The 25249-nt window shown below is 50.7% G+C and overlaps 1 protein-coding gene across 1 annotated transcript in view; it reads left to right on the top strand.

Moving 5' to 3' along the window:
* The window catches only part of XPNPEP1 (X-prolyl aminopeptidase 1), a 51694-nt gene extending 28853 nt beyond the window's left edge, over positions 1 to 22841 (top strand). Inside the window, exons 6-21 of the mRNA XM_037165595.2 lie at positions 461 to 553; positions 869 to 1012; positions 2715 to 2810; positions 4982 to 5063; positions 6541 to 6751; positions 8330 to 8419; positions 9007 to 9057; positions 10227 to 10285; positions 10410 to 10487; positions 12350 to 12421; positions 14200 to 14260; positions 15897 to 15966; positions 16869 to 17042; positions 17698 to 17774; positions 19155 to 19253; positions 22614 to 22841. Of these exons, the coding sequence (XP_037021490.2) occupies positions 461 to 553; positions 869 to 1012; positions 2715 to 2810; positions 4982 to 5063; positions 6541 to 6751; positions 8330 to 8419; positions 9007 to 9057; positions 10227 to 10285; positions 10410 to 10487; positions 12350 to 12421; positions 14200 to 14260; positions 15897 to 15966; positions 16869 to 17042; positions 17698 to 17774; positions 19155 to 19253; positions 22614 to 22742 (1586 nt within the window). The 3' untranslated portion in view covers positions 22743 to 22841. The remainder of the gene's footprint in view (positions 1 to 460; positions 554 to 868; positions 1013 to 2714; positions 2811 to 4981; positions 5064 to 6540; positions 6752 to 8329; positions 8420 to 9006; positions 9058 to 10226; positions 10286 to 10409; positions 10488 to 12349; positions 12422 to 14199; positions 14261 to 15896; positions 15967 to 16868; positions 17043 to 17697; positions 17775 to 19154; positions 19254 to 22613) is intronic.
* Positions 22842 to 25249: the final 2408 nt, after the last annotated feature.

Genomic DNA, 25249 nt, shown 5'->3' with positions numbered 1-25249 from the left:
TTTGTGGGACTAGGGTCTCCGCTCTTTGATGCTTCCCCTTCCAAGGGTGGAGGGGGGCCTGTGGCATGTGTTCCCCTTCCCTGGTGTGGGATGTAAGGGAAGCTCATAGCTCCCAGCCTTGACCATATCACCACCCAAGGACAGAAAGCTGATGAGTTGATCTTTGCGATGACACAGTGCATGACCTATGATGCAATGAGTCCTGGGATGCCATTTTGACTAGTGAAAATCCCACTTTCTTCTCTCTCACCCTTATCTTATGCTTTCCTTACATACCATCTTAGACTTCTCGCAGCCTTCCAGAAGCGAGGGAGGGTCAGATTTTCCACATCCTGCCAATCTACTTTAAGAAGATGCTTAATAACAACCTTGCTGTCCTGCTGTTGGCGAATTCCATTCTGGTAGGAGAATGAACTTGGGCACACTGGGACTTGTTTCTTATCAGTTCTTCCCTCTGTAGGTCTGAAGGACACGCCAACTCAGGAAGACTGGCTGGTGAGTGTACTTCCTGAAGGATCCAAGGTTGGCGTGGACCCACTGATTATTCCTACAGGTGAGTGAGCTTGGGCCCTTCCATCTCGGGTGGGGAAGTGGGTTCTAGATGCCTCTTCACCCTCCTTGTTTGCTCGTGGGTTGTGGAGCGTTTGTGGGCTCACTGTGACTGGATGTCACAGTAGAGGTCAAGGTGAGGAGATAGAGGCAGGGGAAGGCCACTGGTGGTGAAGGTGCCCTTGTACAGCTTCTCATTCTGCACATCCAGCGCAGGGCCACGGAAGGCTCGCCTTTCGGAGGCTGCCAGGCTCCCAGAGCCCCGCTGCCTGTTCACAGGTATTCAGTTCACAGCTGCGCCGTGTGTGTTTCTCCTCAGATTATTGGAAGAAGATGGCCAAGGTTCTGAGAAGTGCCGGTCACCACCTTCTTCCTGTCAAGGAGAACCTTGTGGACAAGATCTGGACAGACCGTCCTGAGCGCCCGTGCAAGCCCCTCCTCACTCTGGGTCTGGATTACACAGGTCAGAACCACGGCTGTGCTCAGGACCTCCAGCCGTGGTCCCCTCCACACGTCACTGTTGTCTCCATCTCAGTCCTTTGAGTCAAAGTGGAGCTTGAGCTGATGGAAGGGTTTGCCCCACCCTGGAACAGTGGGGCATTTGGTGAAAGCAGGCACTTTATTTATTTCCACTTACCTGGAATCAGTTACTCTTGCAGGGCTTTTCTGGGCAGACTTTGGGTGCTGCTAAAATACATATATTTTTAACCATGCAGCTGCTAACTGCCTGTTCATGTGTCTGATACTGGGAAAAGAGCCTAGAGGTTTCTAGGTGCCATTTCCTTTTCTTCTGCTGGCATTTGCAGGCTTACCCTCCTGGGCCCCCGCCCTCGTATCCCTTCTGCTTTAGAGCCTTTGGGGTGTGGGGAGGTCTCTTTGGCCTGTGTGCTGGGGGGGGTGAGGAGCAGGGTCTGTGAACAGTTTGTGGGAGATGAAGGTGGGAGTTGATAGGACAGAGAGGAGTGCAGAGAGAAAGGCCTGGGAGGTAGGGCTGCAGGGGAGGGAGCTTGGGTGTAGAAAGGGGAGAGGAGAGGTGGATGGGGGATGTCTGGAATGCAGGCAGATTGCCCGAGGGGTCCTGGGAAGAAAGCATTGCAGCCCAGACTCTCGGCCAAGTTTTAAATAGCATTCCTGTGCGGAGCTTCAAAGCAGCTTTTGGTTGTGGGGGCCGCCCCAGCTCACTCTCCTTCTGACACCCTCACCAAGGGTATTGCAGATGCAGAGGTGGGCGTAGGGGGCGGGGGGTGGGTCCAGTGAGTGGCCCAGGTTAGCTACACATTTTCCATCTGCGTGTTTTGAAATTAAAAAAAAAACCCTGCAGTAGAGGCTCTGACCTATGGCTTGTAGGAGAGGGGAGAGAAAACGCGGCTGGTAAGACTTCTGTTCAGCAGACGTGTGAGTGCGGGACATTGTGGGAGGTGCTGGGTGAATAGGACAGATGTCTTCCCTGGTCACAGTTGGCTGCAGCTAGAGTTGCAAGTGCTGCTTGATGGTGGGTGACGTTGGTGGTGTGAGCTCCTCTAGGGCCACGACGTCATCCTGGGTAGCAGCAGCGGGGGGGCCCTGGCTGTATGTGACAGGGCGAGTGGGATTTGGAGAGGAGAGTCACAGTGAGTCAGATGGCAGGGAATTCCCGCGATCTTAGCACTGGAAGGCAAGTCTTGCTGCTCCAGGAATGTGAAGTGGTGGGTGAGACTCCCCTGACCTCTGAGACCGGATCAGTTCTTTCTGCAGGGCAGTGTATGCGCAGAGCTCCCTGGGCTCCCCGTCGCGTGAATTTTTGTCCAACCGTATAACTGATTGCTGGGTTCAGTGTCTGTCTTTCCTTAGAGATTCGTAAGCCCCGTGAGGGCAGGGATTGGGTGCAGCTCAGAGCCGTGACAGCAGTGACCGGCACGTGCCTGGCAGACGTCTGTGTCTGGGAATTCTGGATGCCCCACAGACATTAGCTGGACAAGTGAATTTATTTTGCTGGTGAGGTAGCCAGGCCTCTCGACAGCCAGCTAACTGGCTTGGACAGAGTCACACCTCTTGTACACGGCTCGATTCCAGGTTTCCTCTCTGCTCACACAACACATTCCCTGGGGTGCGGTGCTGGTTGAGAACGTTTGGGACGCAGGTCCTCGGAACCGGGGCTGGAGTCGCGAGCATGCTTGTCTTTGCAGGCGTCTCCTGGAAGGACAAGGTCGCGGACCTCCGGATGAAAATGTCTGAGAGGAACGTCGTGTGGTTTGTGGTCACTGCCCTGGATGAGATCGCATGTGAGTGCTCCGGTTTCACGGTTCGGGCGTGTTACCCAATCTCCCCTTCGGTTCTCTGGGAAGCCGTGTTCTGGAGCCACTCATCTTTCCGCGTGGCCAGGAAGTACTGAAGAGACCTGTGTCACCAAATGGTCATGTGCGTGCCAAGTAGGGTGGAGAAAGGATTACAAGGATTGGGGGGGGTGGATCGGGGCCTGGCCCTGAGTAGTATTTCAGCCAGGGCTGATGTTAATTAAATCTGTGGTGATGTCCACCTCCGGCCAGTCTCTCCCCGACTGTGACACCTACAGGGAGGGACATTTCCTCTCTACACTGTGTGCCTGTCAACATTCGTGTCTCTCTACAGGTGTACAAGTGGGGTCATTGGAGACATTCTTTTCTATATATACTTTTCCTGTGGTTCCCTAATAAGTTCTTTACTGTAAGAATGTTCTAGAAATATTTCTACCTCAGAAAAATTAGAAACTGAGAGTTTGTTACAAAGCTTTTCAACACAACAGCTGTTTCTCAGAGTTTAAACCTTAAATTACCCTCATGTAATTACTCAGTACCGTCTGTTATCTCCGGAACCTGAAGGAATCAGGTTGAGCCTTCCTATGCTGTCTGCTGTTTTCCGACTAGACGTGACCCAGGATAACCAAGGACGGGCTCTGCCTCAACTTTTTGTTTTTTCACTCGTGAAAGAGACCCTAGTGTCCTGCGTCTCCAGCCCCCAGCCCCAAACTTTGTCAAGTGTATCAGTGACTTGCCTCCCTAATTAACTTAATAACCTCAGCGTCTGAGAAAATGACATATAAAGCTAATTTCTCCCCTTGGTTACTAAAAAAAACAAAAACAAAACCACACACCGCCATTGGTGAAGACCTTGAAAATGCAGAGAAAGTAGAAAGAAGAAAAAAGTTACCAGTATTTGTGTTACCCAGAGAGAATCACTTTTAACATTTTATGCATATATAATTTTGTAGCTTGATTTTTTCAGTGTATCAGTATACTCTAAGCATGTATAAATGTGATTTTAACTGATTATTAGATATCCTAGCTAAAATATGGTTATACTACAACGTACCTAACCTTTCCTCTGAGGATGACCTTTGGTTAATTCCGGTCCTGCCACAATTTTAATTATGATACTGCCATCAAAATCGTGGTGCATCAGAATTTGTGACTGAGTTTCTGATCATTTTCTTCTGTTTCCGGTTGGCTTTCAGCAGTGATATTACAGTTTAGGGAATACCTGCGTGGATGGACTTTATCTTGCCATTTACCTGCCGGAGAGGTGACAGGGCCTAGGAGGAGCCCCTCCTGTCACACCCTCGCCAGCCCCAGGCACTGTCTTTTTTTTTAAGTGCTAGTTTTGTCTGATAGGCAAAAAAATGTGGCCTTGCTGCTTTACTTTGAGAGGCCATTATTTTAAAATAGAGGCAGTCTTTTTTTACCCCCGCCTGGGCCTTTTGGCACTCCGATCCTTAGGAGAGAAAGCATTAGGCAGCTGGAAGCCCGGGAACCAGAGCTGTGCTCGGGGCTGGGACTGGTCCCTCTAGTTTCTCAGACAGGCAGTGACCTCACCAGACCCCCTGACGCTGGCTGTAGGCGGTCCTCCACCCAGCCAGCAGCGGCACTGCTAACCCACGGGTGGGCTGCGGCTCAGGTTTCATCTGTGGGCCCCTCTGACTCACTGCTTTTGTTCCTTTGCCGGGAAGCTCCGCCTCCGCGGGGCCCATTGACCCTCAGAGAGGGCCTCAGTTGGCTGGGTCCTGGCGGGTCTCAGTGTTTCTGCCCTGGGTTGTTTGCCTCGGAAGGGGGGGCAGTGCTTGGCTCCTTCCCCTTTATTCGGGACTGCCAGAGGCTCTTCTGCGGCAAGGCCTGGCAGGTCACCACCAGGCGGACCATTTCAGCTCTTTGTTTGGAGGGCATTTCTTGTGTTTTCTGACTAATAACTCCTCCATTCCCGCCTTGGGACAGCGAGGGGGCCGCATAGGAAACAGTTCTGGTGCCATCATTTGGCGGCCGCGAGCAACTGCAGCTCAGAGGTGCGGGCAGGACCTAGGGCCCAGCCTTTCTGAGAGAAGCCACCGCCTCCTTCCAGGGCGAGCGAACCTCTCGCCTCCCCTACAGGCCACCGCTCAAAATCTCAAGTCAGGCACTTGACGGGGACTCTTGGTTTCTTTTAGGGCTGTTCAATCTCCGAGGGTCAGATGTGGAGCACAATCCGGTGTTTTTCTCCTATGCAATCATCGGACTAGAGACGATCATGTGAGTTGGCCCCACACCTGCGGTCCTTCCCCACGGCAGCTGTGGTCCTTCCCCAAGGCAGCCGCGGTCCCGTGTGCCCCTTTCTGGTCGCAGCCGCCAGCCACTGCCTCACATTCTGCAGACTCGCGGCTTTTCTCCTGGTCTTCCCCTCCTGCCTCCGTTTTCCTCTCCCTTCCTGTCTTCCTTGACAGTAGGTGTTTATGTACAAACTGCCTTTATCCCAAATGATTGAAATCTGTGAAAGTCTCTACAGTACTGCGAGAGGGAAGAATAACTAGGCAGGGAAATTCCCGCTGCAAAGTCTCGTTCAGGCCACACATTTGACTCCAGGTGCTCTAGCAGCCAGAGCAATGGGTGTGCTGGCTCAGTTAACACAACCCTGGGTTCACAGTGCAAATAAACCCAGTCGTTTGGAAGGTCAAACCGACACGGAAGACTCCCCTGAGTCGCACCTCCCCAAATCGTAGTTCATCTTTTAACGTGTTGCCTGTGTCCTCCTGCCATTGCTCTTCCACTGAGGTGGCTTATTGCATTCAGGCAACATAGGTATTGAGTGTCTGTTATGTGCTAGGGTCTTACTGGCTGCTGGGCTGAATGAGACGGACGGGGTCCTTGGTGAGAGTCGGGCAGATGAGTGTCTCCCCAGGGGATTTGGGTGCCTACTGGGCACCAGCTGATCAGTGGGATGGGTACAGGTGTATAGGAGGGGCCTGAGCTAGACTCGGGGTCAGAGCAGACTCTTGGGGAAAGCAATACTGAAGCAGAGATTAGGGCACGTGTGAGTTGCCGAGGTGACTGGAGGGAGGGTGGCTGAGCACAGGGCAGGGCGCTTCAGAGGCTGGGGCAGGAGAGAGCACAGTGCACGTGGAGGACCCGGAGGGGTCAGTGTGGGCGGAACGGAGCGTGTGAGGTGAGCAGAGGCCACACAAAGGGAGGCCTTGGGAGCCACGTTCAGGACCTTTGGCTCTTACCCCAAGGACAGTGGGGAGCTATTGAATGAGTTTTTCACAGGGAACCATATGATCGATCAGTTTTGTAAATCCTAAAGAATATTTTGGCTGTGAAAAGCAGGTTGGGTAGGAAAGACTGGAGGCAGGGAAACCAGGTCGGAGGCTGTGGCACTAATTGGGCTGAGAGATGGCAGTGGCCTGAACCAGGGCAGTGACTGGGCCAGGTGGTGGCTGAAGCTGGACAGATTTGATAGGCGTTCAGGCTATTGGGCTAAAGACCTTAAGGAGGGGGGAGGGGTGTCAAGGGGGACAGTGCCCAGGTCCTGACTTTTGGGGAGTTGGGTAGATGGTGACAGTATACATGGGGACAGTGTGCAGTGTGCAGAGCAGGATTCGGGAAGGGACTGGGAAGGAGGGCAGAGCTGCTTGGTTTGCATTGCCAGAGGGTGGGCCCGTTGTACTGTGGGTCTGTGCTGTCATTCATGAGCCCTCCTTTTCCTGTCACCTCACCTGTGGCCCCTCTGCAGGCTCTTCATTGACGGTGACCGCATAGATGCCCCCAATGTGAAGGAGCACCTGCTTCTGGACTTGAGCCTGGAAGCCGAATACAGAATCCAGGTGCTTCCCTATAAGTCCATCTTGAGCGAGCTCAAGGTCCTGTGCACCAGCCTGTCCCCGAAGGAGAAGGTGTGGGTGAGCGACAAGGCCAGCTATGCCGTGAGCGAGGCCATCCCCAAGGTTGGTAGCCACACTGGAGCCCATCTGCACCCTGCCACGCTCCACCCGCTGCCCCTCGCCCAGCCCTGGCATCTCGTAGCTTTGTCTTTGAAGCAGAGGCTGGTCAGGCAGCTCCCCGAGACTGGCCGTTGGGTCAGAGGCGTTGTCTCCCTGAGTGAGCCCTCTGGGCTGGAGCCATTTCGAGAGTCTGAGTGGCCTTAGAACCCATCGAGTCCTGTGTTTTCTAGGGTGTGGCGTGAGAGTTGATTTTAGGTGGTGTACCTTAGTGCTTTGGTTTATTTAAAAGTATCTGTTTTAAAAATGTTTTAGTGTATACTAGAAAAAAATATACCTAGCATATCAGACCATGGTATAAAAATTATTTTCTAAGATAAAGTTGAATTTAATAAACTAAGTTGATTTAAGGATAGTTTAGAGAAAAGCATTAAGTAAATAAGAGTCCAGGGGTTAGGTGGCCAGGGTAGGAGCTTTGCAAGTGGTATGAGACAGCTTGAAGTTTGGGGAACATACTTCATCCCCAACCCCCTAACATTTTGTAGATAAGGAGATCAGAGGCCCAGAGAAGCTTGGGGAGTTGGAGATTTGCCAAAGGTCCAGTAATAGTGGTAGCCCTGCCCTTGACCGAACTTCTGCTGAGCGATACCCGTCCCTTCATTTTAATTGGGGCCCAGAGCAGGACTGGAACCTGAGCCAACTTAGATGTCACCATTTTGACTGTACTGCCCTGAGTCTCTGGCTTCCAGGTGGCCATTGACAAGCCCAGTTATGTCCCTCTTCTCAGTCAAGCTGTGGGCCACCTGGGGAGAGCCCAGACCTTGCCCCTTAGACCTGGCTTGTCATAACACCCCTGTGACTGTCACAGGGTGAGACACTCAGTTGCTCAGAGCTTTTCTTCCTTGACTTACATGGGGATCCTGCCTGCCTTCTCTGTTCATGAAGGGTGTGTATGTGAGGGAGAGAATAAGGAGAGCGGAGGGAGCAGAGGCCCTTTGAGAAGCTGGTGTGGAAGTGCGAGGTGGTGCCGAGTCCTGCTGCCCTGTAACACAGGCCGGATTCTAACTTGTTCTCCAGTTGGGAAGGGTTTTCTCAGCCCTTTAAGATCAGACCGTGAATAGTAATTGAGGTTCGATCCCTGAGTGAGAAGGGGGATGGGCAGGAGCCCTCCCTCCTTAGGCACCTGTGTCCCAAGATGCTGGGAAAGTCTCCTTTGGGCAGAAATGAAGGGGTTGTTTCAGTCAAGCTCTGAGCCCTTGGTGGACTCTGACCACAACTACGGAGGCTTGAAAAGCGGTGTCTTGCTGATGGCAGCAGACAGCAATCTCAGAGAGCCAAGGGGGTAGGGGATTGAAAAGAAATACTTGTTAGATGTACATCTTTTTTGATGGCCCCTAGCCCCTTTTGCTAGGCTCAGAGGCATGAACCAAAGGAAGCAGGTCTTTGGGTCTCCTGGTTTGGCCAGCTTGGCTGGGCCCTAGGTGGGAACTCTTCAAATGATTCGTCTTATGTGATATTTTGGGTAAAGAGGTGATCACCTTGGCCTTGGGCTCAATTTCCCATCCTGTTGCCCTTTGCCCCTAGGGACATCGCTGCTATATGCCTTACACACCCATCTGCATTGCCAAAGCTGTGAAGAATTCTGCCGAATCAGAGGGCATGCGGCGAGCTCATGTGAGTAAAGCAGCCTGTGCAGAAGAGGGGATGTGTGGTGCTCAGAAGGCCCAGCTCCTCACCTGCTCTGTGGCCTTGAGCTTGGCCCAAGGTTGGAACCTCTCTGAGCCTTCTAGATTTAATGAGAGAATGAAATAAGATACTTGATGGGCTCGATCTTTACAGGCTATATAACATACAACCAAAAAGATGTCGATGATAGTATAGATAGTGGTGATGATGAAGATGAATGTGAAGAAGGTGAAGCCTGTTAAAAGGCCCAGACTGTGTTTCAAACCCCATGGAATGAGACCTAGGGAGGGTCTAGAAAGATCTGGGGCTCAGAGATGGCTTTGGATGGTGGCCTGTCTTTCCTGGCCCTGGTAGGACCGGAGGGAACCTTCTCAGGGAGTTGTGTGTGCTCTGTGGTGGACCCCTCCGCACTGAGTCTGGACTGCTGAACAGCAGAGGGGGCCTGTCCCTGAGAGGGGAAGTGCCTGTCGAGCCCCAGTTGCTGATGGTTTGTGTCATCACGCCAGGGCTGGGCTCCGAATGTGCTCACCTGAGTTTCAGCAATAACTTAAAAAATGTCTCCATTGTTTTCACAGATAAAAGATGCTGTTGCCCTCTGTGAACTCTTTAACTGGCTGGAGAAAGAGGTTGGTTCTTTAGTCTTTGTTTAATATATGGCTGTAGATTGTCCAGGAATGAATGCATGTGGTTCCAACCGAGGTGTCTCCTGTGCCCCGGTGACTGTGGTGTCTCAGATCCTCGTCTGATTTTTAGTGATCTCTTTCAGTAGTTGTTTTCTGGAAGTTTTTTCTGTGTGTATTTAAAAATTCTTTAATTATGGAAAATAGTAACAAGGATGAAGACATTCCTCAACAGAGTGGGTCCTTTTGGGGTTAGGGAATTGTCTTGTAACTAGGTGGAATTTCATTATAAGGAAAAATGACTCTCATGATAATACTATGAGGAAACCGATTGTATTCAGAGAAAAACATCTTTCTGTACATTTTGAACATCAATTTAAGCCATTAAACTTTTTATGTTACGTAGACTCTTAGCCACTAGTCTCCCGCCAGTTCACTCCCTAGAGCTGAGAGGAGGGTGACTCTTTGTGTTATTGTCACCCGATATCATGTTCCTTTTAAATATTAAACAGCTCTTTGAAAGTAGCTTAAATTTGAGAAATATCACCCATATTGCCACTAGTGTAACTCTTTCTGGCTGTTGCTCATCTGTGTAAATCATTTTTATTCATCTCTTGGTGCACAAACACGACTTTGTTTTGTTTATCTGAGTTACTTGGTATCGTAGTGTGAGCGTTTCCATGTGCTTTAAGGCTTTTAAGAAATGGTCCAAACGGAGACTGCATTTAGTGGCCAGACTGATTTATTTACCCATTCCTCCTATTTTCAGATGTTTAGCCTGTTTTTAAATTTTTCTTGCTATTTTCAGTAACTCTGTAACAATATCATTGCATTTATCTTTATTATTTATTTAGGATGACTCTCTTAGGAGAGGATGGATGCATTTGTATTTTCAAACTTAGGTGTATTAAGTTTTGGGAGGTTCCAGGATATAATACCGAGGTCTAAAATAGTCAAGTAGAAATTCAGGTCGAGAAGCCCTTCACCTTAGATGGCTTTGGTGGGAGCCTTTGGAAATTCCCTCCCTGTTAAATGAGACATAGGCTGTGTCCTGTACATGGGACAGTGGAGACATGGGAACTGAGGGGAAAGTAAGCTTTCAAGGTACCCTCTCTAATAAGTAGGAGCTGCATGAATTATCACACCAGATGATTTATAAGCCACTTCCTTGGTAGGTGCCCAAAGGTGGCGTGACAGAGATCTCAGCTGCTGACAAAGCTGAGGAATTTCGCAGGTAAGGGTCTGTCTGGGGTCCCATGAACCTTGTGCTATTTCCCCAACAAGTTCAGTGAGGCTGGGAGGGCCCTGGTTTCAGCAGCCTTTCCAGTCACTCTGCTCCGTGTGTCTTTCTGTTTCAGGCAACAGGCTGACTTTGTGGACTTGAGCTTCCCAACGATTTCCAGTACGGGGCCCAACGGGGCCATCATTCACTACGCGTAAGGCCTGCAGAGGGGCACACTGCCCGGCTTGGCCGCTGCTTCTGCACAGGAGCCTGCGCAGGGGAAAGGCGTTATTTAGCAGAGGCCCCAGTGCCCACCTCCATGTGTCTGCTGACACTGTTCTGATGTGGGACTGAGACCTGTAAGGTCCACTTGCTCTCAATCCCCAAGCCTCTGCGTTTGGGAGCCTCCTGTTAGGCTCAGATGTGTGGCATTGACATTCTCCGTGAGGCAGTCAACTGGTCATTCCTCCCTCCTTTCTGAGGCTGCAGAAGCTGTAGTCATAGCCCTTGAATTGTAATGATTAGAATCGTAATGATTTTTTAGTGTGTATGTGTGTGTGTTTTTTTTTTCTGATAACATCAGCTTTCTTGATGCACTAGTAAGAAACTCCATACTAAAAAAACGCATCACTACATTGTGGAATACCCCATTATAGGTAGGGAGGTAATCAGCCCCTTCTCTTCCCTCCCAAAGGGAAGGGTAACAATCCCCCAGGGCTGAAGCCTGGTGCCCCAGCCTGTGGGGTTGTTACCAGGTGACCTGCATGAGCCCAGGGACCAGAGCTGAGCACCCCTGCTCTGTGAGATAGGAAGGGCACCACTGCCTGTGGAGATGGTGGGAGACGGAACTGCCTTGGCCATGGGGCTCCAGCTTCGGCTTTGCCCAGTCGGGTGGCTGTGCCTGGTTGGGCATTTCGAGCTCTTTGCTCCCCGTCTGTGGTGTGCAGTCAGTGAAAGCACTTGGTCTGTCTCACTGTTCTGTACTCTGGCACAGGTTCCCACCCCGCTTTGATCACTGCTTTTCAGGTTTTTAGCTTTGGGGCACATTCTGAAGCTACTTGTGTGAGATAGTCGCAAATGTGACTCCACCGTTCTCTCACATTAATGCTTCTGTTCCCATGTTAAAATGTCAAAGGCCTTCAGCTTTTGTCTGTGTTTAAGTTACGTGATGAATTTCCTGGCTGGACACTCTCCTAGAATTTCCAGATAATTAACACATTAAAACAATTTCAGAGCAAGGAGGAGACATTTGCTTCTCGTTTGGCATTTCTTCACCGGAGGCTGTTGGAAGGCTGCTGAGAGCAGGGTTCTGGATCTGGTTGCACGTCTGGTTGGAGTGGCTGCTGACGCCTGAGCGATGAGGGACAGGGTGCCTGGAACTGAGGGAGCACCGCTCTTGGCTGTGGGGCAGGGCCTTGGGCTGCTCTCATCCCTTGTAGCATTTCCCAGTGCACTGACTGTGTGGGAAAAGGCACAGGAAATGAGGTCACTTTTAAAAATACCTCCTGTTCATTGGAAAAAGGACTCTGGCATAAGAGCATCATGACCCACTCCCTTCCCCAGCAAAAGTCCCTTGTGGTTTTACTCCCACATTGAGACACTCACCTGCCTGTCTGGTGGTCTGAGAAGCAAGTGGGGAGGCACCTGATCAGGTCAGGACTCAGCGAGGGACCTGGAGGCTGAGGCTGGGGCCTGGGACCCCACACACAGAGACAAGTGACTCCAGGCTGCTCTTTCCTTAGTTTACAAGACTCTGGCTTGGTCTCATTGTGTCTGTTGATTATTATTTTTGTAGCTTTTACAATTATCTCATGAATACCTATTTTGTTTCATGCACAGATGGAGACAGGTATAAAGAAGCATGTTATTCTTCTTTAACTCTTTAGTTGGGGAGATAGATTTGACTGGGTCTTTAAATAGTGGGAGTTTAATATTAGTTGGAATAATTGAGTTATTGGGTAACTTTGTATTTTGATATAATTTCAGACTTACACAGGTTGTAAGAATAGTATTAAGTGTACCCTTCCTCCAGATACAGCATTTGTGGAATAATCAGTGTTTGATTACATTTCCTAGGCCGGTCCCCGAGACGAATAGGACCTTGTCGCTGGATGAGGTGTACCTCATCGACTCGGGTGCTCAGTACAAGTAAGTGAACTGGGGCTGCTGCAGAACTCACCTCTGTCGAGTCAAGGCAGTTGAGAAGGGGCACAAACCAGGCTCCAGCCGAGAGTGCTCAGCTGGTAATCTCGTTCTGCACTGGCCATTAATGAAACCGTTCCTGGGTCTTGTCCTTTTTTTCACCCCTAGTTGAAATAGCCCAGATACGACTGCTTTCCCACAGAAGACTGTTTGATAGAAACATGAAGTCCTTGGCTGGAGGTTGTGAACAACTAAATAAATAACCGAAAGTAGGCTTTCAGAACCATTGGAAAGTCTCCCACCCCAGCCCATAAACTGCCTGCTGTCTCCCTGGACTTGCAGCAAGCGGCCCGGGGCCTTGTGAAGCAAGGGCTTTATTTTGAATGAATGAGACATGACAGTTGCCTCTGAATTTATGAATTTCCTTCTGCTTGTCTTGCTGCTTTCATAGTCTTCCTCTAGAACAGTTTCTCAGAGGAGAACCCAAGATTTGGTTGGGTCTGGATGTGGAACTGTGAGACGGAGCTGGAATGGGTGGTGTCTGCACTAAGCACAGCAAGGCCTTTTAGTGGCCTGTCCCCCACTACCTCGGGGTCCCTGGCAGACGGAGACCCTAGTTATTAAATGAGCTCAGCCAAGTCCACGGAGACCACAACCTAGCCCTGGGGGTAGGTGTTGCTTGGGTCATGGGGAAGCTTTGGCTCACTTCTAAACTAGCAGGATTCAGGAAGTTATTCTTTCTATGTCAGGAATGTGGATTAGGGTGTTCAAAGAGATGCATTTGGATATTTTTAGGATCCAGTAAACCCCTTGCCGTCCTGACAGAAGCAATTGGAGTTCGGCTCTTGTTGACTTTGTCCTTCCTTTCCTCATAATCCCTGTGGCGGCGTCTCCCATGAAGTGGTCCTCACGTTGTGGACCAAGGGTGTGTGCGCCAGGGCCTGACCGAGTTTACTCCCGCTGCGTTGGGCCACCCTTTCATGCACACGTTGTGTCATTGTATTTTGTATGACAACTTCATTGAGATACAATGCACATACCTTACAATTTACTACTTCAGGTGTGCAATTCATGGTGTTAGTGTATTCACAGACTTGTGCAACCATCACCTCAGTCAGTTTTAGAACGTTCTCATCACCCCGACCCAGCAAAAGAAGCCCCATTTCTATTACTAGTCCTTTCCCATTTTCCTCTACCCAGGCAGCCATTGCTGTGTGTTCCATCTCTATGAATTTACCTCTTGTGGACACTTCATATGAATGGAGTTATATGATCATAATATGTTATATTCTGGACATTTCATGTAAATGGAATTACATGGACTTCTGTGTCTGGCTTCTGTCATTTAGCATAACATCTTCGGGGCTCGTCCATGTCCTAGCATGTATCAGTGCTTCATTCTTTTTAATTACTGAATAATACTCCATTGTATGGATAGGCCACATTTTGTTTGTCCTTCCATCAGTTAATGAGCATTTAGGCTGTTTCTCCATTTTGGATATGGATAGTGCTGCTGTGAACATTTGTGTACAGGGTTTTGTGTGGACATATGTTTTCTGTTCTTTTGGGTATTCACCTACTTAGGAGTAGAATTGCTGGGTCATAGGGTAACTCTGTGTTTAACTTTTTAAGGGACTGGAAACTGTTTTCCAAAGTGGCTGCACTATTTTACAAGCTCAGCAATGATATATGATGGTTCCAGTTTTTCCATATCCTTGCCTGTCTCATATTTGAGCAAAAGCTTATTTTGACTGAAAACTAACTTGCCCTTTTCTTTTGGAAAGGGATGGAACCACCGATGTGACCCGGACCATGCATTTTGGGACCCCTACAGCATATGAGAAGGTGGGACAGAAAACTTGGGGGTCCCCCTACTTTCTTAAGAAGAGTCTGTTTTTATGAAGAGATGCTATAAATCAGTAAAAATTATGTGTGGGATAGTAAAATAGCCCATTACTGTGGAGTCAGGCTTATCTGCTTTATGACATTCATTGAATTAATTATTGGAGAACTTTCAAAAGCATTCTGTCTGCTTAGGTCAAAGCAGCTCAGGTTCAAGTTTAAACGACCTTAGCCCTCTCTTGAATCAGGAAGTCTTTGGGGGGATGGGAGTGGGATGTTGAAATAACATGCTTTTTATGAAAAGTCTCTAGGTTTTTTTCAAGTTCAGCTTTCTATTTACGTGCTCAGCTCTCCAGGAGCCCTCTGCAGTGCTGCTCAATGCTCAGTTTCTGGTCTGGCTAGCAAGGAAAGGGAGAGACAGCTCTGGGGTAGAGAGGGCTGTACCAGGAGTCTGGAGACTGGGCTTCTCTGCTGTCTTTTGGCTCCCTGACCTTGAATGAAACCCTTGGACCATCCATAAACGTGAGGGTGGAAGTACCCACCTCCAAGGCTGGTTGTGAAGGTTCCGTGGGCCGAGCAAGTTCTCGGGTCGTAGTCACTGCCCAGCGAATGTCGGCTGAGTCTCTGAGTGGCTCTCAGGGAGCTCCTTCGGGAAGTTTGTCTAGGGAGGGAGAGTCTTATGTGGAGCGGTGGGGCGGATTTCATCGTTTTGGTCCCTTGCCTTACCTCTTCGTAGGCACCAGCATCTTGTAAGAGTTTGACCTTGGGTCTAGACACCTTTGGTGTGACTATTTTTGTGCTGTGGGAAGAGCCCCAGACCAGACTGAGGAGTGTGGGGTTTAGTCCTGACTTTGCACCTTACTGGCAAGCCACTAACTTTCTATTCTATTTTAGTTTTTAATTTTGAGAGAGAGAGAAACATTAATTTGTTGTTCCACTCATTCATGTAGTCATTGGTTGGTTGTTGGCCCTGACCAGGGGTCAAAGCCACAGCCTTGGTGTATTGGGACAACACTCCGACCAGCTGACCTACCTGGCCAGGGCTCAGAAGCCTCTGACTTCCCAGACAGCGCCCTTCTTGTTGGGCACGAGGGACAACCCTGAGTACGGTGTGCTGGTGAGGAGCACGGATGTTGTGGCAGGATGGCCTGGCTCTGAGGCCGGAGGCTGCCCCTTTGGAACCGCGTGTCCTGGCGTGCTACTTCTGCACCTCTCTGTCAGGTGACAGCAGTGCCTGGTCACGGAGTGTGGGACGGAACGCACGGCGGTCAGCAGCCTGGCCGTCGCCGAGGAGTAGCTGAGCGATGTGAGCCGGTGTCTTCAGCACCGATGGTTGCTTTTCCCAGTCTTTCCACAGCCTGGATGGGGTAGACCATGTCGGGATGCTCATTATAAGGGAAAGGCCTGTGGGGTCATCTCTTTGACTGTTTTCTTTTACTAAATTTAATTTTGAGATTTTCTGGATAATTGGTCCTAAGACCATCCTTTTTTCCACCAGATTTTTAAATTTTAACTTTGATTTTCTGTGTGGCACTGCTAAAACAGCCTCAGAGGCAAGGCTTTCTGAACTACCAGGAAACTGCAGGATCAAAGTGCTTGCGCCCATTCTGTAACATGCCCCCTGGGTTTTCTTTGGCAGGAATGCTTCACGTATGTCCTCAAGGGCCACATAGCTGTGAGTGCAGCTGTTTTCCCAGCTGGAACCAAAGGTAGGTGGTTCCTTCTGTCACGTGGCAGGCTCTGTCTCGTTCAGGCATCAAAAACGCCTGAGTTGGAGTGGAAGAACATGTCCTTCCCTCTGGGTGTTGGCCCCCAGCCCACTTCGGGCCCAGCCAGGGCAAGGGTGGCGTGCTGCACAGAGCGAGTCTTCTGGACCCGCCGATGAGCTGAGAGGGCCTCCCAGGGAGCTGGGCCTACGGTTTGGCCTTGTATCTGCTGTGTGTGCTGCTCCTGCCCGCTGACGGTGTTGGATGCACAGGCTGGCACCCCCCAGGAGAGGGCAGCGGGGCAGGAGGACCTCAGGACCCCCGTGGATGTTGGGGTAGCCTCCTTCAGCCCTGGGCCAGTGCCTCCTTTCAGGGCCCTTGTTGGGATTTGTTTTACTGGGCACCTGACTTTAGATATATACTTCCTTGCTTATGGACTGATGGTGGGGCATTGAATGGGGAGTCAGCAGGACCTGGGCCTTGAATCAGTCTGCTTAGGTTGGGCCTGCATTCGTCTCACTGGGTGTCGCTTTCCTCACCTGCTGTGCCTGCCTGCTTGCTTGCATTCTGCTTAGAGCCTCATCTTTGTAATTCTGACACCTCAGGGTCCTGGGGCTGGGGAAGGATGTCCGTGTTATCTAATGCAGCCGTTACCAGCTGCAGGCGACCATCCCCTCACCAGCGTCCTGGACAGACGGCCCTCCAGCGCCGACTGTTGCCTGCCCGTGGAGCTGCCCCACTCAGGAGCTCTGGGTTGGGCTGAAATCTGAACCCTGGAGTAACTTTTGCCCGCGGTTTCCATTCCACCTTCTGGAGCTAGACATAATAAGTCTAATCTCTAAAGTGCTTTGCGAGTTGAAAAGGGCTGTACAAATATCAGCAAATGGTTCTAATTTGTCTTTCAGGCCACCTTCTCGACTCCTTTGCCCGCTCAGCGTTGTGGGATTCTGGCCTGGATTACCTGCATGGAACGGGACACGGGGTGGGGTCTTTTCTGAATGTTCACGAGGGTCCTTGTGGCATCAGCTACAAAACCTTCTCTGACGAGCCCCTGGAGGCTGGCATGGTTGTCACTGACGGTAGGACCCCCACCGTGGTGCGTGTGCAAGGATCCTCAGTCTCTTTGAAAGCTCTGTGTTGTTGCTTATACTTCAGTTATTTTAAAGTAAATTGGAAATAATTTCCCCTTGTCACCTTGAATTAAACAGCCTTTTATGACCATAAAAGTGATAGGTGTCCATCATAGAAAAAGTGAGGCACTGGAGCAGTATAGAGAAAAATGATTACTTGTAATCTGAGCACCCAAGGGAAACATGACTTAATATTTTGATATGTTAGCTTTTAGTCTTTTGCGTATGTACATATCTTTTTAAATTGAGATTATATTGGACATACTGTCTGTGTTCTGCTTTCTTAACACATTGCTCTCCCCCATATCATTACCAAGGTCTCATGAATGTATTTGAACGCCTGCCTCATCATGTCTGTCGGATACGCGTCATGAGTTACTTGGCAGGTCCCCTGTCACTGTCCTCACTACCCTGCCGTAGTTTTCAGGAACCTCACATTCTTTCTTCCTGTACTTCAAGTGGCCGCTTGGGAGAAGGGGGCGTCGGGGCCCTCCACCTGTTCTGCCCCCTCTGTGGGGCGGGCTGCCATCCCAGGAGGGAGAGCTTCTCTGTGCGTGCCCTTCCTCGGGGGCCGCTTCTCATGCGGGGGTTTGGTTTGTTTCAGAGCCGGGGTACTACGAAGATGGAGCTTTTGGAATTCGCATTGAGAATGTTGTCCTGGTGGTTCCTGTGAAGACCAAGGTGAGTCACTGGTGTATTTGTTTTTAAGTATCTCCTTACTCCTTAATGGGGGAAGGCGAAGACTTACATTCGGAGCCAAGACTGTGCCATTCCTGGGCCAGAATGGCATCTCCTTTCCCCGGTATCAGGGGCTTCCCTGGGACTCACTCTCCTCTGCAAAGCCAGAAGGAAAATCCCTAGTGAGCTGGGACCCAGAAATGGAGTATGTGCTTGACATGGTTTGGGGCTCTGAGTTTCTTAGAGGCTACATCTTGTCACAAAGTCTCCTCTGTTTGGGGGTGCCTGTTCAAAGGCCCCTCCCAGACCTTGAATCAGTTTTCAGGCCTGGAAACTGTATTTTTTTTTTAAGATTTTATTTATTTATCTTTAGAGGGGAAACGAAGGAGAGAGGGAGAGAAATATCAATGTATGGTTGCTTCTTGTGAGTCCCATACTGGGAACTGGCCTGCAACCCAGGCATGTGCCCTGACTGGGAATCAAACCATGATCCTTTGGTTGCCAGGCCCGTGCTCAATCCACTGAGCCACGCCAGCCAGGGCTGGAAACTGTATTTTTAACAAGTGCCCCAGGTGGTTTTTCTCAGGTAAAGCTGAGGGACGCGTGCGTTAGGCCCATGGGCAGACCGTGGGACCAGCCCTTCAGAAGACAGGCATTTCGCCTCCTCCCCCATCAGTACTACCGTGCGGTCACAGGGCTTCCGGTGCGGAGCTGTGCCTAAAAGATGTGTCTGCTCCTCCTCTGTTGGTGACTGTGGAAATGGAACGGGTGGGGGGCGGTGGTTTTCTACACCTCCAGCGAGGTGGATGGCAAGGGTCTGCTCTCTGCTTCCGCGGTGAAGTCACCGTTCTCCAAAGTGGCCTCTCACGTCCCCTCCAAGACCCTGCCGGGAACAGACCCCGTGTGCCGTGCCTGCCCAGGCTGTCGCACATCACTCAGTGTGTTATCACACCTTTTATCCGTCACCTGGTGAGGCTGGGTCAGAGCGGGCCACTTATGTGACTTTAAAAAATGATTTTGGGTATTATACCCCAGCAGAGCCTCGAGAACCCAAACCAGAGAAGCCCCTGAGCTCAGACACCCCCATACCCTGCCCCTGCTTCCTCGTGATCACTGTGGACAGTGGTCTCATGGCCCTGCTGTTGGGAGCCCCTCAGCTCCCTCTGTGTGGCTTTTCCTGGTGGCACAGGCTTTGTCTGCACCTCAGAGCAGCTCCTGGAGAGTGGCCTCAGCCGTGTTCGGCGTGCCTCCTGCGCCCCTCACAGCACTGACCAGCCAGTCACCCTGGCTCTGAGGGCTGGCCGTGTCCAGTGGGACTGACCTCTAGGTGGTTTGCGGTGGTAAAGAGGAGTCAGAACTTCTGTTTTCTTTCTTTTTCCACAGTATAACTTCAGTAACCGGGGAAGCCTGACCTTTGAACCTCTAACTCTGGTTCCCATACAGACCAAAATGATAGATGTGGATTCTCTTACAGACAAAGAGGTAATGGGGAGTCTCGGGCGGGGGTGGCAGTGGGGGCGGGTGGAGAGCTACCTGTGTTGTCCACTGCATTCTCTGTAAGCCAGAAGTCTGGGCCAGCTGAGTCTGCTGATCTAGGTCTCCTGAGCACTACAGGTGCTTTTCCTGTATTCGTTGGGCCTCCAGGTAGAGATGGTCCCGCTCGCCCTGACCATGGCGGGGCTGCAGGGTTTTGTGGGTGCCCCTGCTTTCCAGGAGGACAGGAGCCTTAGCCGCTGGGAGGCGGGCTCGGCAAACATGGGCCACGTGTCTTCCCTACAAAACCCAGGCGGGGTGGGGTCTGTTGGCCGTTGCACGTGGCAGGTTGTTTTCTTGTGTTGTGTGAAACAGGAAGGAAATGAGAAGCAAGTCTACTGCCATATGCCTGGTTTTTATGCAGAGAGCAGCGGTGCCTACTGTTCTGGTCACTGTGAGCCGTGACACCCTTCACAAAGCACGAGCACAATGGTGCTCACCTGGGTTGGCTTACGAGCTCACAGGGTCACAGGTCCTGAACGCTTCCCATCCCGGGGTGGCTCCCAAGCTCACGAGGCACGAGGCCAGGGAGGTGGCAGGCCCAGGACCCTGGGGAAGGCTTGAGGGATCGGGCAGGTGAACAAGGTCAGAGCAGAGACAGGGGTCAGAAAAGGGACAGGAGTGGTCAGCACTGGACAGACAAAACAGTTCCCGGGCCAGGGAGACAGAAGCCAGGACAGACATTCCAGAGCAAGACAGGTAATCAGAAGTGCCACCAAAAAGCAAGTGACTGGTGGGAGCCAAAGGCAGGACAAGCATGGTGATTACTCAAGAAATAAGTTTTTGTTACTGGAGGCAACCACTGGCCTCATCCCAGGGGCCACTGAGTGCCTCTTGAGGCAGGAACGTATCATCGGGGGGCCTGCTTAGGCCCGGGGCGTGGCACTAAGAGAGAGTCCCTCTGAGGCCTGAGGAGCCCCCTCTTACAGGGCTGTGGCTTGGATTCCCCATCTGGAAGCCTCTCTGCCATACTTGGCTCACAGATGGGTGACAGAGGAAGGTCACCCACTTTCTGCTTAGCTTCTCTCTCTGCTTGGGCACCTCTGTGTGACCATCAGTGTCCTTGGTTCAGCCAAACATTGCCATTCTCAGGACTGACATGGGCCCTGCTGATACTGGCTCATTCAACTTGTAGAGGACGCAGAACAGGAACCTCCACCTGTCAGCAGCATGGGGTCGGGGTGACTCTTCTGCTGGACAAGTCCCTGCAGTGGTCCAGGGGCTTTTCTCCAGCCCCAGGGAGGATGCCTTAGGTGAAAGGGGTGAGAACACAGCAGACACAGGAGCCACCTGCTTAGACACCTTTGCCCCATCAGGAACAGTCTTGTAATGGCCCTTGGGCACAGCCTCCAGGGTCTCAGCTAGGGACGCTCCAGGAATACGTCTTGGTGTTCCGTTGGAAGCCCAAGGTGATGGCTTCCTACCGAGTAGTTCTCTTGGCCGTGCGGTCCTTGCGGTCCACATACAGGGTACTAATCCGGAGGCACTTCCCCCATATGGCATCCCAGTGCTTCCAGGGAAGCTGTGTCTGAGGAAGGTTCAGTGAGGCCACTTTTCCTTGAAGGGGAGAGTCGTTAACCCGTGACTCACAGTCTGCCCTGTGATGTTGGACACGGAGTGACCAGATGGCTCTGTCTCATCCGGTGCTCATCACTGTACCTTGAACACCCAGATACCGAACTATTCTTTGTCCATTTAGTTTTTACAGGACAGATACCTTCTTACCCTGGGATCATAGGCATTTTCCAAAGATGACCATAGACAACAGTGTTTAGCACATCAAGCAGAGTACAGTAATACCCCACAATAAGATTCTGTTCACTGGGCTGTTAAAAATACCTGGTCGTGGTCCTTCACTGTCTCCCAAACTCTTCACTGTCACTTTGGGGAGTTCGGGGGTTTGGTCAGCACTCCCATCCATTGTCGCCAGATGGCAGCAGAGGACTTTGGTTGGATGTGAACACAGCAAGCAAACGGTCAGCCTTTGGGAAGTTGCCCAGGCGCCCTAAGGCTGCCTGCCCTCCTTCACCCTGTACCACCTCTCCATTCAAAGGGGCCTTGGGACTTCTGTTGTGGTCCGTGGTTGGCTCGGGCTGTGGCCTTCACTGCTGAGCTGCTTTGGGCAGCAGGTGCCTTGCAGCACAGCTTGGCCTTGCTGCAGACACCTTAGCTTCCTTTTGACACAGTCCCCTCCCCCAGCTGCCAGCAGGGGCTAGTAGGCTCTTTATCAGTGGGGATTTGAGGTCTAGGTGGGCCAACACCAGTTGGCATCATCACCCCATTTGTCTGTCCTCATGTCTCGACCCCTTAGCTGGGCTTTGGTCTCTGGTCCAGACAGTAGTCCCCAGAGCTCATGATTTTATAATAATACCGCCTTCCAAATGGCATTGACTCTTTACAACCACACCCATGGTGGCGGCAGTTTGCCAGCCTTACTACAACTGGGTGCCCAGTCAGGCCCACCTTGTGAAGGGAGTGGGCTGTTGTCCTCCGGGTAGAAACTGACTTCACTCCAGCATTCATCCCCCACCCCACCCCCCACCAGCGGTTGATCTCACCCTTTTACAGCTAGCTGTAGGACTTGAACCAGTAGACCCAGTGGATCTGCCTGCACCAAGTCCTGTGGGATCTTCCTTTTTACCTCTTTGATCTCCTGATGCAGCCACATTCAGTTGAGGGTCTGGTCGTCAAACTTATTCCCCATCCCACTGTGCAGTACCGCAGTCCTTGGCCACATGTGCAAGACCCACATCCTGGTTTATTCAGCTGGGTCAGTGGAAACAGGATAGGAACTCGGCATGTTTGCAGGCCAGCGTCAGGCGTGTCTCTAAGCAGGAGCCTTCATAGCAGTCCAGGGGCTATTTTTCAGGCCCTCTCCCCCCACCACCTCACATGGCTCTGGTGTCGGGGAATGAAGCCACTGTGTGGGGGCACGGGAGCTACAAGACCGCCTGCCCCCTCCCTCTTCTAATGGCCTGTCAGCGGAACACCTTGTCACAAGTTACGCTGCTCTCAGGGAAGCCTGAGGCCGTGGCTGCCACTGGGTAATTATGGTTCCCTCACTGTTGTTGCCAGTCCCCATACAGTAGACTATTTCTGGAGCATTTCCACTGTAAGTGACGTGACCTCGTCCCACCTGTGTCCAGGAAAATAGAACACAAGGAAGCCCCTTGTCCATGAGCAGGTGAAGGAGTTTGACTCTCATCTGGTGCTCTCGGCACGTGGGGCCCTTTCTGTCTGCCTGCGTAGCCTTTGGTAAAGGTGTGATGGTGAACACGCTGCATCTGTTTGTCTTTCTCCCTCTTGTAGTGTGACTGGCTCAACAACTACCACCAGATCTGCAGGGACGTGATCGGGAAGGAGCTGCAGAAGCAGGGTCGCCAGGAGGCTCTCGAGTGGCTCATCAGAGAGACACAGCCCATCTCCAGGCAGCACTAACACCCCCGGTGTCTGTTTTTGTAAAGTGCTCCGGGGAAGGAGAAACCTGGCAGACCCATGACATCTCCCCCCTCCTGTCCTTTCCTACCTCCCCTTTTTACTTTGAGACTCTAAGAAGAACTGAAAATCTTCTTATCCTCTTTGATATTTTCTTGCAAACACTTGATCTTCTATGATTTTTTAAAAATTGTTGAGAACGAGCCAAGAATAAACATGCTGCACCAGAGGCAGGGTCCCCACAAAGCTGAACGCCCCGTTGTGGAGCCGCCTGCGCGACTGCAGCGAGTTAGTCCCTGGCTGGCGGTGGTGAAGCTGGGAGTGCTCTGTGGCGGTCAGGTTCCAGGTGCTAGTACATTATCGTGGTCGCCTTGCTGCTCATGAGATGGTGTTTATGACCAGTGAATAAAATGCCCAAAGGCGCTTTGTCTCGGCCGTCTCTCTCCTCACGGCACCGACCACCCTGCGTTGGGAGCCCGGTTCCAGGGCTGGTGGCCTCCAGGGCAGACGTTTTCTAGGTGGAAGGCCCCTTGGAGGAGAGCCCCCTGGCCTCCCTGTAGATCGTCTGGCTCAGTGGTAAGCCTCTTCTTCTTTAGAAAACCAAATACGTTGGTATTTTTATGATCAGTTTTCCCCCCTTATTTTAAAGTGTCATTGGTATGCAAAAAGCAATGAAAAAGTCACAATGTCAAAGGTGAGTCTTCCACAACCCACCCTGTGGCAGACGTGGCAGACGTCTCCCCCGTAGCACCACAGCTCTCATGCTCTTACCACTGGTAGACTGTGGGCTTTGCTCACGAGGGGCCAGCAGAGCTGACGTCCCGGCAGACTGCAGGCCACCATAGCTGGGCATGGGAAAGTGACTGCCCACCCCTTGGCTGGAACGTCCGAGGCGTGGTCGACACTGTCTCCTGAGGTTTCCCCACGGGACGGAGCCCTAGTGGTCCGTTACCATGGGAAACCATGGTAACTCATTTAATAACATACCCTTTAATTTCTTCCTCTCTTTCTGTGTCTCACTGTCCTTTCTCCCACCGCTGTTTCCTAGAGCCGTCCCCCAGGAAATCCTCCACACGCACATCCGTGCTCTGGGGTGTGCTTCTTTAGCACCCAGCCCAGGACGTGCCCATAGACCACTATTATTTATCGTATAGGTACTTAATGCAGATGCTATATACTAAATATATAAATACATGATAATGAGTATATTTATATATTTAATAACATGCTATGTATTTTTGCTGATTCTTTGTGTTCAGTATTCAGTTACATATAGAATGAGTATGTGTGTACATATGAAGGAATTCAGACATACACACCTATATCCTTTGTACAAAAATGGGGTCATTCCGTATATATCCAATTTGCTTTACTATCTTGGCAACATAGCCAGGTTACTCTTCCATATTGGTACGTATAGATCTAACCACTTCTAATGACCGTAGACTATTGTAGTCTATGGCTATGTTTTTTAAAAAAACTAGTCTTAAATCTTAAACCATCTCTTTGATTTGGGTGGCTTTTCATTTTTTTAAGGAAATGATTTGGGTGGCTTTGGAAGATAAATAAATAGAAGCATAATTTCTCCAAAGCATGGTTGGCAATATCTTGTTATTTTCTCCAGCTAGCTGAGCCGGAAATGAAAGGAACTAATCTGTATTTACCTTTCAGAACCAGGGTGGCAGCGAACAAAATTTCACAGAGAGGGCAAGCCTAGAATGACACAGTGCCCCAAAACCATCTCGCGAGCTTTCACCACCCTCCCCTGTGCGTTTCTCTCAGGGACCGTTGATTCCAACTTGCTCTGTGGGAGGAAGTGAGAAGACATGGCTGGTTCTCAGGTTGCGTTTGTCTTGTGGCCTCACAACAACAGGATATATTTTGACGCACTGAGGATCAGTTCTTGAATGCCTTTGGTTCCCACTTGCTTGTAATTATAATATGTTCCATTGGACCGGGCTTAGAAGTTTCTCCTCAAATGATAGGATGTATACATCATGTTTCTCATCTGTCATTTCTTTAAAAGTCAAGAGACCTCCCCTTTAGGACTCTGTTGTCTCTGATACCCAGATTTCCCTGTCTCAGAAAACAGGGGTTGTGAATTACAGTTGATTTTGGAATTTAAACAATGTAACAAGTGTGAGGGCACCTCCACTGTTGGTTCATCAGGCTGTTGAGCCTGTCACTTCCCAAGGCAGCCTCGGAGCAAAGTTGATTTAATTGGCCCAAGCCCAAGCAGCAGTTTCCTAGAGCTCTCTGCCTTGACCTGCCTGTCTTGGCATTTAAGTCCAAGAGACATAAACTGGGGAGGTGGCCCCAGAAAGATTGAGGACCAGGATAAACCTGTACTGCGCAGAAGCTCAGAGGGAAGACGAGAAAAATGTGGACTGAAAGACTCAGTCTTCTTTACTTTTAAGTAAATGATTTAAAAAGAGGTTGGGTGAAAAAACAAACATGCTAAATTTATAGAGTAATTCCAGGGAAGCCAATCTTGTTTCTTTGTCTTGCTC

The sequence above is a fragment of the Artibeus jamaicensis genome, unplaced genomic scaffold, assembly GCF_021234435.1.
Source record: "Artibeus jamaicensis isolate MK-2021 breed Jamaican fruit bat unplaced genomic scaffold, CSHL_Jam_final contig_490, whole genome shotgun sequence".
NCBI lineage: Eukaryota > Metazoa > Chordata > Mammalia > Chiroptera > Phyllostomidae > Artibeus > Artibeus jamaicensis.
Note: the sequence above shows the minus strand (reverse complement) of the source record. Positions and strands in the feature narration are given on the sequence as shown.